A 14,692-nucleotide genomic window follows, 5' to 3' on the forward strand; every position below is an offset into this window, starting at 1 on the left:
AATTCACTGTCATTTAGGAGTTAAATCACTTTGTCTCTGTTTATGCAGCCCTAGCCACACCTCCCCTGGCTATGATTGACAGAGCCTGCATGCAAAAAAAAAAAAAAACTGGTTTCACTTTCAAACAGATGTAATTTACCTTAAATAATTGTATCTCAATCTCTAAATTGAACTTTAATCACATACAGGGGGCTCTTGCAGGGTCTAGCAAGCTATTAACATAGCAGGGGATAAGAAAATCTTAATTAAACAGAACTTGAAATAAAGAAAGCCTAAATAGGGCTCTCTTTACAGGAAGTGTTTATGGAAGGCTGTGCAAGTCACATGCAGGGAGGTGTGACTAGGGTTCATAAACAAAGGGATTTAACTCCTAAATGGCAGAGGATTGAGCAGTGAGGCTGCAGGGGCATGTTCTATACACCAAAACTGCTTCATTAAGCTAAAGTTGTTCAGGTGACTATAGTGTCCCTTTAAGACCATTGTAGCTAAATTGGAAGCATTGCAGACTTAGAGAATGTTTCCAGGTTGGCTATTTTGTCTTGAATTTTAAAGCTCACTTTGAATTCTCACTTTACTGAACAACAGTGTATATGCGCTATGGCTACTTCAGCCTAACAGGTTCTTTGGTGTCCCCACCCCGTATAATTTGTTAAACCACTGCCGAGTCTTTGAGATAAAACTGGGTCTCTCCCAGCATCAATAACTGTCCAATCTGCATCCACCTTAATCATTTATAAGTTTAAAAGGTTTCTCCATCCTTTCTCAATTCAAGTAGAATGTAATAATGTTGGCATACAGCTCTAGGCGAAGCTCCCATCACTGCTCAGCACCCCTCTCCTCTCCCCCCGTCTAACATCATGGGAGCCGAACCGAGGTCCAATTTTACCAGCACGGGGCGCATATGTGTGTTCTGAGCTAGCGAAGGGAGGTGGAGGGGGAGGGAGAGAATGAAGGAGGGGGGGGGGGCATTTAAAAATATTATGGAGGGAATAGGGAGGAGGGAGAGGAGACAAGATCTTTCCCTTATGCAGTGCGCGCTGATGATGGATGTAAAATATGCACAGAATTGACATTAGTCCTAATGTATCTAGCTCCCCACACGCACAACACTGCAAATCAAGACTCCTACCACCATCACCACCACTTCAAAAAAGCCAAAGTGGTCATGGAGGTTGGAGAAATCCATTAACTTCTTAATTTCTATACGATCTCCCTACCTTGGATGGCAATGTTAGGCTCTGAGATCTGGGGGATGGAGCACTGCTTAATACACCAGAACCTCTAGTGGATTGTGAACAAACACTCCTAATCTCCATATTTGTAGTCATTACTGTTATGTTAAAGTCATAGTGGTAAACTTTGAAGAGCTAAAACAAAATCTATTGGGCTTCTACCATGCATCAACACACCTGTTTGTTGTAAATGAATTGTCATTCAACATTGTCACATAACTAACATACAGCTATTAGTTATGTTTATACGTTTTAAAATACATTTGTATTTCTATTTTTATATTGGAATCTGCGTCGGATGCACAGCTGCTTGGTATACAGTCTTGCAGGGCATCATGGAAAAATGAGACACAGCTTTCAAACATGTTAAGGGAGGTTTGGTACTTCAGTGGTTACGGTGTTGATTAAAGTAAATATCAACATCATACAAAAAGTGTGTATGCGCACTTTATGTTGGACTGTCACTTTTTGCATGATGTTGATATTTACTTTACAACACCTGGTTTATCAATTAATGCCAAATGTTCCAGCTCAGAATAAGGACCAGCTGTGCTAGCGCCTGTCCTAGGGTTATAACCCCTCACTATCCCTCTGATGTCACAATGCGCATGCTCCCAAACCATACTATTTAATTAAAATGCTTCATATATTCTGAAAACAGGAAAGATCACAGGAAGTATAGGCAAATTCGTAAAAGACTTTGCAGCGTTGGTACATATTATTCATTTATATAGTGCCAAAAAACACTAAATACATAAATCATAAATAGATTAATTTAAAAAAAACATGGTCAAAACAATACATGGGGTCTTAAAAATCTTAAGAGCTTATATTCCATTTATCTGTACAGTCCCACCAATATTTTTTTACGTTTCCTGCACGAGTGATTACAGACAAAAGAACTAATACACGTGAGCAGTTGTAAAAATTGCCCCCACTCCACAATCATCCCACCTCATGGGCCATACCAAGTATATGCAATAAAAAAAAAATTATAATTTGTTATTTAAAGGCCACCGTTTATTTGGTGCAATTCATTATGTATATCAATCATTTAGCTCCAGAAATATATATAAATAAACCATGCACAGAGCATAAGGCTGGTCTACTAGTTGGTGATGACATGTTCCTTAAGACACTGAATAACCTTTTCTGAATTTAAGTCCTACCATCAGGTGGCAGTTGCCAATCTCCCAAAAGCTGCAGTCTTCAGACATGCAATATTCAAAGATGGGGTGCTACACATCAATTATTGCAAATAATACTTACAGTGGGATTTTGAGAACAGTAGCTTTGGGGGGGATGGGTGAGGCGAGGGGGGGGGGGGAGGGGGGCAGGTGGGGGAGTGTTTTCAACCACTGTAGCATTATTTAAATGTGGATAGTTGGATGATTACAAAATAAGCGATATTAAAAATGATCTAACATTTATAACTTTAAGTGCAAGTCAGATATTGTTTTAACCCCTTAAGGACATGTCTAGATTCCCTTTTATTCCAGAAGTTTGGTCCTTAAGGGGTTAAATAATGCATAAATATTTCAAAGGTTTCAGCCCTACGTCAGCAGAGGTGTCACCAGTACTGCATATAATATCCTCTTTGCCCACCTGAAGGACTGGTGGCATGGAACTAATCAAGTGGCATGACTTTAGAGAATATTTTCAGAGGTCAGGAAGGCTCATCAAACAAGGTGAATTTTGGTTTTAATTTCATTGTCACATTCCTTTTTCGAATTGTATTCCTTGGCGAAAAAGAATGCGGGTCAATATTTCGATGGTCCTCTTCTAGTTGTCTAGCTGTGCAGTTAGGTGTTGGCACTTTGACTGTGTTTCCAAATTTGGAGTAGTCAACTGAATACCTGCCATCTTCTTCAGCTACTATGGGGACAAATCGTTCACCCCAGAGGATTTCATCTGCCAGATAAGAAGTTCTTGCTTGGGTTGTGATACCTGTAGTTTCCACCACTCCTTCCAGTATAACAATTATCTCCAAATCTTCATGGTGGTTGAGATCATGCGATGATATATCGTATAGTGGGCTTTCTTTATTGATGGTGTGGCATATAATAAGTGGAGAAACCAAAAATATGCCATTGGTGTTCACTGGATTTTCCATTTGAATGTCTATTTGGGTTAGAGGAAGGACCTCTCCCTCTAGGCTGCTGGACTTCCTCACCACTTGCATGTGGATGGTGGCACTTATGATCATACTTTTCCTCAAGTCCCCAACTCTAAACATAAAGCAAAGTTTGCCATTCCTTAGAGCTATCACTGCATGTTTACTAAAAATCAGGGTCTCTGCCCTTCGGTGGGCTTGTGCAGTCTTCATGAAGATGCAACCCAACATGATGGCATTAATAACCAACCCTACAATGTTCTGGATAATCAGAACCAAGATGGCCATGGGACATTCTTCAGTGATCATTCTCCCACCAAACCCAATGGTTACCTGCACTTCAATGGAGAATAAAAAGGCTGCTGTAAATGACTGGACGCTGGTCACACATGGTACAAACCCTTCATCAGTCACATCCAAGTCCCCATGGGCAAAGGCAATCAGCCACCACATCATGCCAAACAGAAGCCATGTGCAGAGGAAGGACATGGTGAAGATGAGGAGGGTGTAGTGCCATTTAAGATCCACCACAGTGGTGAAGACATCCAACAAGAAGCGTCCTTGCTCCCTGATGTTCTTGTGGGCCACATTGCAGGTCCCATTCTTGGCTACAAACCTAGCCCTTCTCTTCTTGGCTTGGTACTTGGGTTCACTCTCCTCTACCAGGCGGGTGGTAAGTACATACTCCTCAGGAATTAACCCCTTCCTGGATAACATGGCTCTCCCATACTAGGGTAAGTGTACTCCAGCCAGCAGTTCAGCTCTGCAGAGGAGAGGGAGCTGAAGGTAGGTGTGGGTGCAGGATCTACCTCCAGGAGCCCAGGTTTGGCTGTGTGTGGCCGAGGTCTGAGGATGATGCTGAGGTCTGTGTATCTGATACTCGGCTGAGTGCAGACCTTGCAGTCAGCTCCATCTGCCCACGCCAATCAGCCACAGCAAGGGGGAGGGGGGTCACCTTGTACGGCGAGGCCAGGCTCCAGGATCAGAAAGGACCCTCACACACACTTACCATCTCCCCAGGAGGGTCCTGTCCGGTCTGCGGGTCACACCGTTTCCCAAGGTGCGAGAAGCAGGGGGGAGCGATGCGGCAGGGAGAGCAAGCACTCCGGCTAGCAGCAAGATCTACAACGTGCAGCGCCCAGCACGGCCACCAGAGGGCGCCTGAGCTCCAGTAATCTGCCTGCCTTTTATAGACAAAGGGGGAGCGGAGTGTGTAGGTAGCAGGGGGGAGGGGGTGCTCTCCATCATCACAAATACAAACCTTTCCACCTTATTATTTGATCACACTGAGATATTAGACAGGCCTTTTACCATTTTATTAGTATTTTTTTTTAACTTGTGAATTGTTTTATAAATAATAATACGTATAATAATAATAATTACTATTACAGTTAATGATTCTACACATGTATTGATTAATACATTATGATTAACAGTATTGGATAATAATGTATTGTTATTATATGTTTGTGTATCCATGTGTAATAGCTTTTGGATCTCTGTGAATATTGGTAATAGTTTCTGGATGGCTCTGAATATGTGTAATAGTGTCTGGATCAACCTGGATAAGTGTAATACATTTTGTATCACTTTGAATATGTGTAATAGATTCTGGATCACTCTGGATAAATGTGACAGATTCTGGAGCGCTGTGGTTGTGTGTAACAGTTTCTGGATAGCTTAGATTACGTGTAATAGTTTCTGGATCACTGAATATGTGTAATTGTTTCTGGAAGGCTCTGGTTATGTGCAATAGTTTCTAGTTCGCTCTTGATAAGTGTAATAGATTATGGATCACTTTAGGTATGTGTAATCGTTTCTGGATGACTTTAGTTATATGTTTTAGTTTCTGGAGGGCTCTGGTTATTGTAATGTTTCTGGATGGCTCTGGTGACGTGTAGTGATGTCGCGAACACCAAATTTTCGGTTCGCGAACGGCGAACGGGAACTTCCGCAAACGTTCGCGAACCGGGTGAACCGCCATTGACTTCAATGGGCAGGCGAATTTTAAAACCCACAGGGACTCTTTCTGGCCACAAAAGTGATGGAAACGTTGTTTCAAGGGGACTAACACCTGGACTGTGGCATGCCGGAGGGGGATCCATGGCAAAACTCCCATGGAAAATTACACAGTTGATGCAGAGTCTGGTTTTAATCCATAAAGGGCATAAATCACCTAACATTCCTAAATCACAATGGATATGGATTGACACCTGACATATGACATATTGACACCTTGACATATGAATTGACACCTGTCCTCAGAGACCCTGATACACACTGACACAGAGCAGAATAGGGACAATTCCCCCTACATAGGGTCACTTGGCAGATATGGATTGACACCTATCCTAAGGATCCCTGATACACACTGAAACAGAGCAGAATAGAGACTGTTCCCCCTACATAGGGTCACTTGGCAGATATGGATTGACACCTATCCTAAGAATCCCTGATACACACTGATACAGAGCAGAATAGGGACTGTTCCTCCTACATAGGGTCACTTGGCAGATATGGATTGACACCTATCCTAAGGATCCCTGATACACACTGACACAGAGCAGAATAGGGACTGTTCCCCCTACATAGGGTCACTTGGCAGATATGGATTGACACCTATCCTAAGGATCCCTGATACACACTGACACAGAGCAGAATAGGGACTGTTCCCCCTACATAGGGTCACTTGGCAGATATGGATTGACACCTGTCCTCAGGGACCCTGATACACACTGGGGGGGGACCTACTGTCCTCCCCCCGCCCCAACCCCTGCGCGGTGGGTGGGGGCCATAAAAATAATGAGGGGGGACCTACTGTCCTCCCCTGGCCCCCACCCCTGCATGGTGGGTGGGGGCCATAAAAATAATGAGGGGGGGGACCTACTGTCCTCCCCCCGCCCACACCCCTGCGCGGTGGGTGGGGCCATAAAAATAATGAGGAGGGAACATACTGTCCACCCCCACTGGCCCCCACCCCTGAGCGATGGGTGGGGGCCCTAAAAAAAACAATAAGTGGGGGACCTACTGTCCCCCCCAGCCCCCACCCCTGAGTGGTGGGTGGGGGCCCTAAATAAAAATCCCCCCCCCAATCAAAGGTGACTAGGGGTCCCCAAGCCCCTAGTCACCCACCCCCCACCTCAAAAAAGTTACCCACTACCTACCCCCCTCACCCTAAAATTTAGTGAAGGGGGAATAAAATAACTAACCTGTAAAGAAAAATTCAGCTTACCATTTGACGTCTTCTTTTTTCTAAAATCTTCTTTTTTCAGCCTCAAAAAAGGCCAAATAAAAAGCCATAAGAACCGACGCAATAAAAAAAAAACGAGCGCAAAAAAAATTATCCATCTTCACCCATGGAGGGCTCTGCGCAGACTGAGCTCTGCAGTGCGAGGGAAGGCTTATAAAGCCTTGCCACGCCCTGCAATTAGGCTAAGAACACTCTGATTGGCTGGTTTAAGCCAATCAGAGTGCTCTTTGTCATTTTACACAGCGTGGGAAAATTCCAAAGAACTTTCCCAAGCTGTGTAAAATCACACAGAACACTCTGATTGGTTAGATACCAAGCCCACCAATCAGAGTGCTCTTTGTCATTTTACACAGCGTGGGAAAATTCCAAATAACTTTCCCATGCTGTGTAAAATGACACAGAACACTCTGATTGGTTAGATTCCAAGCCCACCAATGAGAGTGCTCTTTGTCATTTTACACAGCGTGGGAAAATTCCAAAGAACTTTCCCACGCAGTGTAAAATGACACAGAACACTCTGATTGGTTAGATTCCAAGCCCACCAATCAGAGTTCTCTTTGTCATTTTACACAGCGTGGGGAAATTCCAAAGAACTTTCCCACGCTGTGTAAAATGACATAGAACACTCTGATTGGTTAGATTCAAAGCCCACCAATCAGAGTTCTCTTTGTCATTTTACACAGCGTGGGAAAGTTCTTTGGAATTTTCCCACGCTGTGTAAAATGACACAGAGCACTCTGATTGGTTAGATTCCAAGCCCACCAATCAGAGTGCTCTTTATCATTTTACACAGCGTGGGAAAATTCCAAAGAACTTTCCCATGCTGTGTAAAATGACACAGAACACTCTGATTGGTTAGATTCCAAGCCCACCAATGAGAGTGCTCTTTGTCATTTTACACAGTGTGGGATAATTCCAAAGAACTTTCCCACGCTGTTTAAAATTACACAGAACACTCTGATTGGTTAGATTCCAAGCCCACCAATCAGAGTGCTCTTTGTCATTTTACACAGCGTGGGAAAATTCCAAAGAACTTTCCCACGCTGTGTAAAATGACACAGAACACTCTGTTTGGTTAGATTCCAAGCCCACCAATCAGAGTTCTCTTTGACATTTTACACAGCGTGGGAAAATTAAAAAAAAACTTTCCCACACTGTGTAAAATGACACAGAGCACTCTGATTGGTTAGATTCCAAGCCCACCAATCAGAGTGCTCTTTGTCATTTTACACAGCGTGGGAAAATTCCAAAGAACTTTCCCACGCTGTGTAAAATGACACAGAACACTCTGATTGGTTAGATTCCAAGCCCACCAATCCGAGTGCTCTTTGTCATTTTACACAGCGTGGGGAAATTCCAAAGAACTTTCCCACGCTGTGTAAAATGACACAGAACACTCTGATTGGTTAGATTCCAAGCACACCAATCAGAGTGCTCTTTGTCATTTTACACAGTGTGGGAAAATTCAAAAGAACTTTGTTCGCCAGGAACTATTCGCCAGAGAACCGTTCGGGACATCACTAGTTATGTGTAATAGTTTCTGGACGTCTCTGGTTTTGTGTAATAGTTTTTGTATCACTCTATTTATGTGTAATCGTTTCTGGATGGCTCTGGTTATTGTATTGGTTCTGGATGGCTCTGGTTATGTGTTATAATTTCTGGATGGCTCTAGTGATGTGTTATAGTTTCTGGATGGCTCTGGTTATGTGTTATAGTTTCTAGATCGCTCTAGTTATGTGTAATAGTTTCTGGACGGCTCTGGTTATGTTTAATAGTTTCTGGATCACTCTATTTATATGTAATAGTTTCTGGACGGCTCTGGTTATTGTAATGGTTTTTGGATGGCTCTGGTTATGTGTTATAGTTTCTGGAGGTCTCTGGTTATGTGTAATAGTTTCTGGATCGCTTTGGTTATGTGTAATAGTTTCTGGACGGCTCTGGTTATGTGTAATAGTTTCTGGACAGCTCTGGTTATTGTAATGGTTCTTGATGGCTCTGGTTATGTGTTATAGTTTCTGGATGGCTCTGGTTATGTGTAATAGTTTCTAGATCGCTCTAGTTATGTGTTATAGTTTCTGGACGGCTCTGGTTATGTGTAATAGTTTCTGGATCACTCTATTTATGTGTAATAGTTTCTGGACGGCTCTGGTTATTGTAATGGTTTCTGGATGGCTCTGGTTATGTGTAATAGTTTCTGGATGGCTCTGGTTATGTGTTATAGTTTCTAGATCGCTCTAGTTATGTGTAATAGTTTCTGGATGGCTCTGGTTATGTGTAAAAATTTCTGGATCACTCTGGTTATGTGTAAAAGTTTCTGGATCGCTCTAGTTATGTGTAATAGTTTATGGATTGCTCTAGTTATGTGTAATAGTTTATGGATCACTCTGGTTATGTGTAATAGTTTCTGGATGGCTCTGGTTATGCGTAGTGATGTACCGAACTGTCTGCCGGCGAACAGTTCCTGGCGAAATTAGCATGTTCGCGTTCGCCGCGGCGGGCGGACACATGCGCATTTCGATCCGCCCCCTATTCGTCATCATTGGGCAAACCTTGACCCTGTGCCTCTCGGTCAGCAGACACATTCCAGCCAATCAGCAGCACTCCCTCCCTTCCACACCCTCCAACCTCCCTCCCAGCATCCATTTTCGATTCATTCGGAAGATGCATGCTTAGTGAGAGGAGGGAAAGTTTAGCTGCTGCTGATTAGATAGGGAAATTGATAGCTAGGCTAGGGTATTCAGTGTCCACTACAATCCTGAAGGACTCATCTGATCTCTGCTGTAAGGACAGCACCCCAAAAAGCCCCTTTTAGGGCTATAACATCAGGCTGCTTTTTTTTTTTTTCCTGTGTAATGTAATTGCAGGTGCCTGCCTGCCAGCTTCTGTGTGAGGTTCACATTGGATACTGTGCCTACTTGCCCAGTGCCACCACTCATATCTGTTTTCGCAATAGGTTAAGCTTTACATTTAAAATAAATATTTTTTTTTCACTGTAATAGAAGAGCAGTTGCCTGCCTGCCAGCTTCTGTGTGAGGTTCACATTGGATACTGTGCCCACTTGCCCAGTGCCAGCACTCATATCTGTTTTAACAATTGGTTAAGCTTTAGATTTAAAATAAATAATTTGTTTTCACTGTAATAGAAGAGCAGTTGCCTGCCTGCCAGCTTCTGTGTCAGGTTGGATGCCTTGCCCATTTGCACAGTCAGTGCCACCACTCATATCTGTTTTAACAATTGGTTAAGCTTTAGATTTTAAATAAATAATTTTTTTCACTGTAATAGAAGAGCAGTTGCCTGCCCGCCAGCTTCTGTGTGAGGTTCACATTGGATACTGTGCCCACTTGCCCAGTGCCACCACTCATATCTGTTTTAACAATTGGTTAAGCTTTAGATTTAAAATAAATAATTTGTTTTCACTGTAATAGAAGAGCAGTTGCCTGCCTGCCAGCTTCTGTGTCAGGTTGGATGCCTTGCCCATTTGCACAGTCAGTGCCACCACTCATATCTGTTTTAACAATTGGTTAAGCTTTAGATTTTAAATAAATAATTTTTTTCACTGTAATAGAAGAGCAGTTGCCTGCCTGCCAGCTTCTGTGTCAGGTTGGATGCCTTGCCCATTTGCACAGTCAGTGCCACCACTCATATCTGTTTTAACAATAGCTTAAGCTTTAGATTTTAAAGAAATCATTTTTTTTCACTGTAATAGAAGATCAGTTAGTTGTCTGCAAGCGTCTGGGTGTCAGGCCTACTTCAGCGTGTGCTCTGTAGACCTGTTCCAGCGTGCTTTGACAGTTGCCAATCATATTTGGTGTCTCTATAGCGTGCTTTTAAAACCAAAATTTGTTTTTCACTGTTATAGATTGAATAGCAGTTACTTGTCTTCAAGCGGCTCTGTCAGTCCTTCCTTCAGCGTGTACTCTGCAGAACTGTTCCAGTGCACATTGCCAATCATATCTGGTGTCTCTATAGCATGCTTTTAAAACCAAAATTTATTTTTCACTGTTATAGATTGAATAGCAGTTACTTGTCTTCAAGCGGGTGTCTCAGGCCTACAGTGTGTGCTCTGCAGAACTGTTCCAGTGCACATTGCCAATCATATCTGGTGTCTCTATAGCGTGCTTTTAAAACCAAAATTTATTTTTCACTGTTATAGATTGAATAGCAGTTACTTGTCTTCAAGCGGGTGTCTTAGGCCTACAGTGTGTGCTCTGCAGAACTGTTACAGTTCACATTGCCAATCATATCTGGTCTCACAGTAGCTTGCACGCATAGTACCACTAATCCCCCAAAAAATGACAGGCAGAGGCAGGCCACCCCGCAGGGGCCGTCGTGGTCGTGGTGCTGTGATTCCCTTTTGCCCTAGAATAATGCCCAGTTTTCAGAAGCCACGTACCCTGAACTTGAAAAGTTCTGAGGACATAGTTGACTGGCTAACACAGGACACCCAATCTTGTACAGCCTCCGCTCGGAACCTTTACGCACCATCCTCCTCCTGCTTAGCTTCAGGCACCTCTCAAGATAGCACTCACCCGCCTGCCGCCACCACCAAAACTAGCACCACAGCCGCTTTACTTGGTATGTCAGAGGAGTTATTCACACACCCGTTTGAAGAAATGAGTGATGCGCAACCATTATTGCTAGAGGATGTAGATAACAGGGATATGTCTCAGGCAGGCAGCATTAAACACATGGAGGTACGGTGTGATGATGATGATGTTGTACCCGCTGCTGCTTCCTTTTCTGAGTTGTCAGATACAAGCGAAGCGGTTGATGATGACGATGCGTCCATGGATGTCACGTGGGTGCCCGCTCGGCAAGAAGAAGAACAGGGCGAAAGTTCAGATGGGGAGACAGAGAGGAGGAGGAGACGAGTTGGAAGCAGGGGGGGGTCGTCGCAAGGAGCTAGTGGCACAGTCAGACAGCATGCATCGGCACCCGGGGTCAGCCCGACAGCACGCCAATCAACGCATGCTGTGTCCACCACCAGAATGCCGTCATTGCAGAGCTCAGCAGTGTGGCATTTTTTTTGTGTGTCTGCCTCTGACAACAGCGATGCCATTTGCAACCTGTGCCAAAGGAAACTGAGTCATGGGAGGTCCAACACCCACCTAGGTACAACTGCTTTGCGTAGGCACAAACGCCTATGGGATCAACACATGAGTACAAGCAGCACGCCTACTCTAAGCCGCCATCCTCCTCCTGGTCCAGCATCTTCAGCCACGTCAACCACTGCTGTCCTTCTTGCCCCCTCTCAACCATCCGCCACTCCGTCTCCCGCCTTGAGCAGTTCCCGCTCATCTGCCCACAGTCATGTGTCTGTCAAGGACATGTTTGAGCGTAAGAAGCCAATGTCACCAAGTCACCCCCTTGCCCAGCGTCTGACAGCTGGCTTGTCCGAACTATTAGCCCGCCAGCTTTTACCATACAATCTGGTTGAGTCTGAGGCGTTCAAAAAATTTGTAGCTATTGGGACACCGCAGTGGAAGGTACCCGGCCGGAATTTCTTTTCACAAAAGGCAATCCCCAACTTGTACTCGATTGTGCAAAAGGAAGTCATGGCATGTCTGGCACACAGTGTTGGGGCAAGGGTCCATCTGACCACTGATACCTGGTCTGCAAAGCATGGTCAGGGCAGGTATATCACCTACACTGCGCATTGGGTAAACCTGCTGACGGCTGACAAGCAAGGAATGTGTGGCATTGCAGAGGAGTTGGTGACACCGCCACGAATTGCAGGCAGTCCTGCTGCCACCTCCTCTACTCCTCCTACTCCATCCTCTTCCATAACCTCCTCGGCTGAGTCCTCTTGTGCCGCTGCTTCTTGCTCCACATCAACGGCACCCCCCCAGCTCCCCAGGTACTATTCCACATCTCGGATACGGCAGTGTCACGCCGTCTTGGGTTTGACTTGCTTGAAAGCAGAGAGTCACACCGGACAAGCACTCCTGTCCGCCCTGAACGCACAGGTGGAAAAGTGGCTGACTCCGCAGCAACTGGATATCGGCAAAGTGGTGTGTGACAACGGAAAAAATTTGATAGCGGCATTGAAGTTGGGCAAGTTGACACATGTGCCGTGCATGGCACATGTGTGTAATCTGATCGTACAACGCTTTGTGCATAAGTACACAGGCTTACAGGACGTCCTGAAGCAGGCCAGGAAGGTGTGTGGCCATTTCAGGCGTTCCTACACGGCCATGGCTCACTTTGCCGATATCCAGCGGCGAAACAACATGCCAGTGAGGCGCTTGATTTGCGACAGCCCTACACGTTGGAATTCAACACTCCTAATGTTCGACCACCTGCTCCAACAAGAAAAAGCTGTTAATGAATATTTGTATGACCGGGGTGCTAGGACAGCCTCTGGGGAGCTGGGAATTTTTTTGCCACGTTACTGGACGCTCATGCGCAATGCCTGTAGGCTCATGCGTCCTTTTGAGGAGGTGACAAACCTAGTCAGTCGCAACGAAGGCACCATCAGCGACATCATACCATTTGTTTTCTTCATGGAGCGTGCCCTGCGAAGAGTGCTGGATCAGGCTGTAGATGAGCGTGAAGAGGAAGATGAAGAGTTGTGGTCACCATCACCACCAGAAACAGCCTTATCAGCATCGCTTGCTGGACCTGCGGCAATGCTGGAAGAGGATTGTGAGGAAGAGGAGTCAGAGGAGGATTGTAGCTTTGAGGAGGAGGAGGAGGAGCAAGACCAAACACAACAGGCATCCCAGGGTGCTCGTTGTCACCTATCTGGTACCCGTGGTGTTGTACGTGGCTGGGGGGAAGAACATACCTTCAATGACATCAGTGAGGAGGAGGAACGGGAAATGAGTAGCTCGGCATCCAACCTTGTGCAACCTTTCATGCTGTCCTGCCTGTTGAGGGACCCTCGTATAAAAAGGCTGAAGGAGAACGACCTGTACTGGGTGTCCACGCTACTAGACCCGGTATAAGCAGAAAGTGGCGGAAATGTTACCGAATTACAACAAGTCGGAAAGGATGCAGCATTTGCAAAATAAATTAAAAAGTATGCTTTACACAGCGTATAAGGGTGATGTCACAGCACAACGGGAATCTAACAGGGGGAGAGGTGGAAGTCATCCTCCTCCTCCTCCCACGACCACGCCGGCAAGGACAGGACGCTTTAAAGACGTGTTGTTGATGGAGGACATGCGGACCTTTTTAAGTCCTATGCATCGCCACAGCCCTTCGGGATCCACCCTCAGAGAGCGACTCGACCGACAGGTAGCAGACTACCTCGCCTTAACTGCAGATATCGACACTCTGAGGAGCGATGAACCCCTTGACTACTGGGTGTGCAGGCTTGACCTGTGGCCTGAGCTTTCCCAATTTGCGATAGAACTTCTGGCCTGCCCCGCTTCAAGTGTCCTGTCTGAAAGGACCTTCAGTGCAGCAGGAGGTATTGTCACTGAGAAGAGAAGTCGCCTAGGTCAAAAAAGTCTAGATTACCTCACCTTTATTAAGATGAATGAGGGATGGATCCCGAAGGGACTGACACTGGGCGATACATTCGCTTAAAAAAGGCCTGATGAGATGAGCTGCCTTGGGCTAAAAATGGTCCACACGCTGCTGTATTTTAGCTCTGAATGACGTTTGACTTGCGTGACTTATCCGCCACCAACTAGGGTTCAAGCCGCCATGTTTTAGGGCACTTTCTGCCTGTGAAACAAACATCAATTTTTCTGGCCGCTGCTACAGCAGCGGCTGCAACAATACCAAATTTTTCAGGCATGTGTACATGCCTAATTTTTAGGCCCACTGGTGCAGCACTGTGGCTTCAAAAACCAAACCAAAAATTAAAATCTTCCAAGATGGCACCAATATACCAGTGGTCTAAGCATCTTCCCACCTTGGCCTAAAAAGGGGAGGTGATTCAACAATTAAAAATCTCTGCCATTTACACGTCCACTGATAGGAGACGCGGAAGGTATTAAACTGATATGAACAATAATCCACTCCTATCAGTAGGTCCGTCCCATTGTGATTTATGCCCCCCACCCACCACGCAGGGGTGGGGGCCGAGGGGGGGAGGACAGTAGGTCACCCCATTGTGATTTATGGCCCCCACCCACCGCGCAGGGG

General features: G+C 45.2%; 1 protein-coding gene across 1 annotated transcript; it reads right to left on the minus strand.

The window, feature by feature from the left end:
• Positions 1–2,764: 2,764 nt before the first annotated feature.
• KCNJ11 (potassium inwardly rectifying channel subfamily J member 11) lies at positions 2,765–4,358 on the minus strand. Its single transcript, XM_063437251.1, has one exon. The coding sequence runs from the start codon at positions 4,060–4,062 to the stop codon at positions 2,899–2,901; it is 1,164 nt and encodes a 387-aa protein (XP_063293321.1). The 5' UTR covers positions 4,063–4,358; the 3' UTR covers positions 2,765–2,898.
• Between the last annotated feature and the right edge of the window lie 10,334 nt (positions 4,359–14,692).

This window comes from Pelobates fuscus, chromosome 12 (assembly GCF_036172605.1).
Source record: "Pelobates fuscus isolate aPelFus1 chromosome 12, aPelFus1.pri, whole genome shotgun sequence".
Taxonomy (NCBI): Eukaryota; Metazoa; Chordata; class Amphibia; order Anura; family Pelobatidae; genus Pelobates; species Pelobates fuscus.

Bases quoted from the DNA above. Each gene is read 5' to 3' on its own strand.
- KCNJ11 (XM_063437251.1), bottom strand. From the start codon at position 4,062: ATGTTATCCAGGAAGGGGTTAATTCCTGAGGAGTATGTACTTACCACC.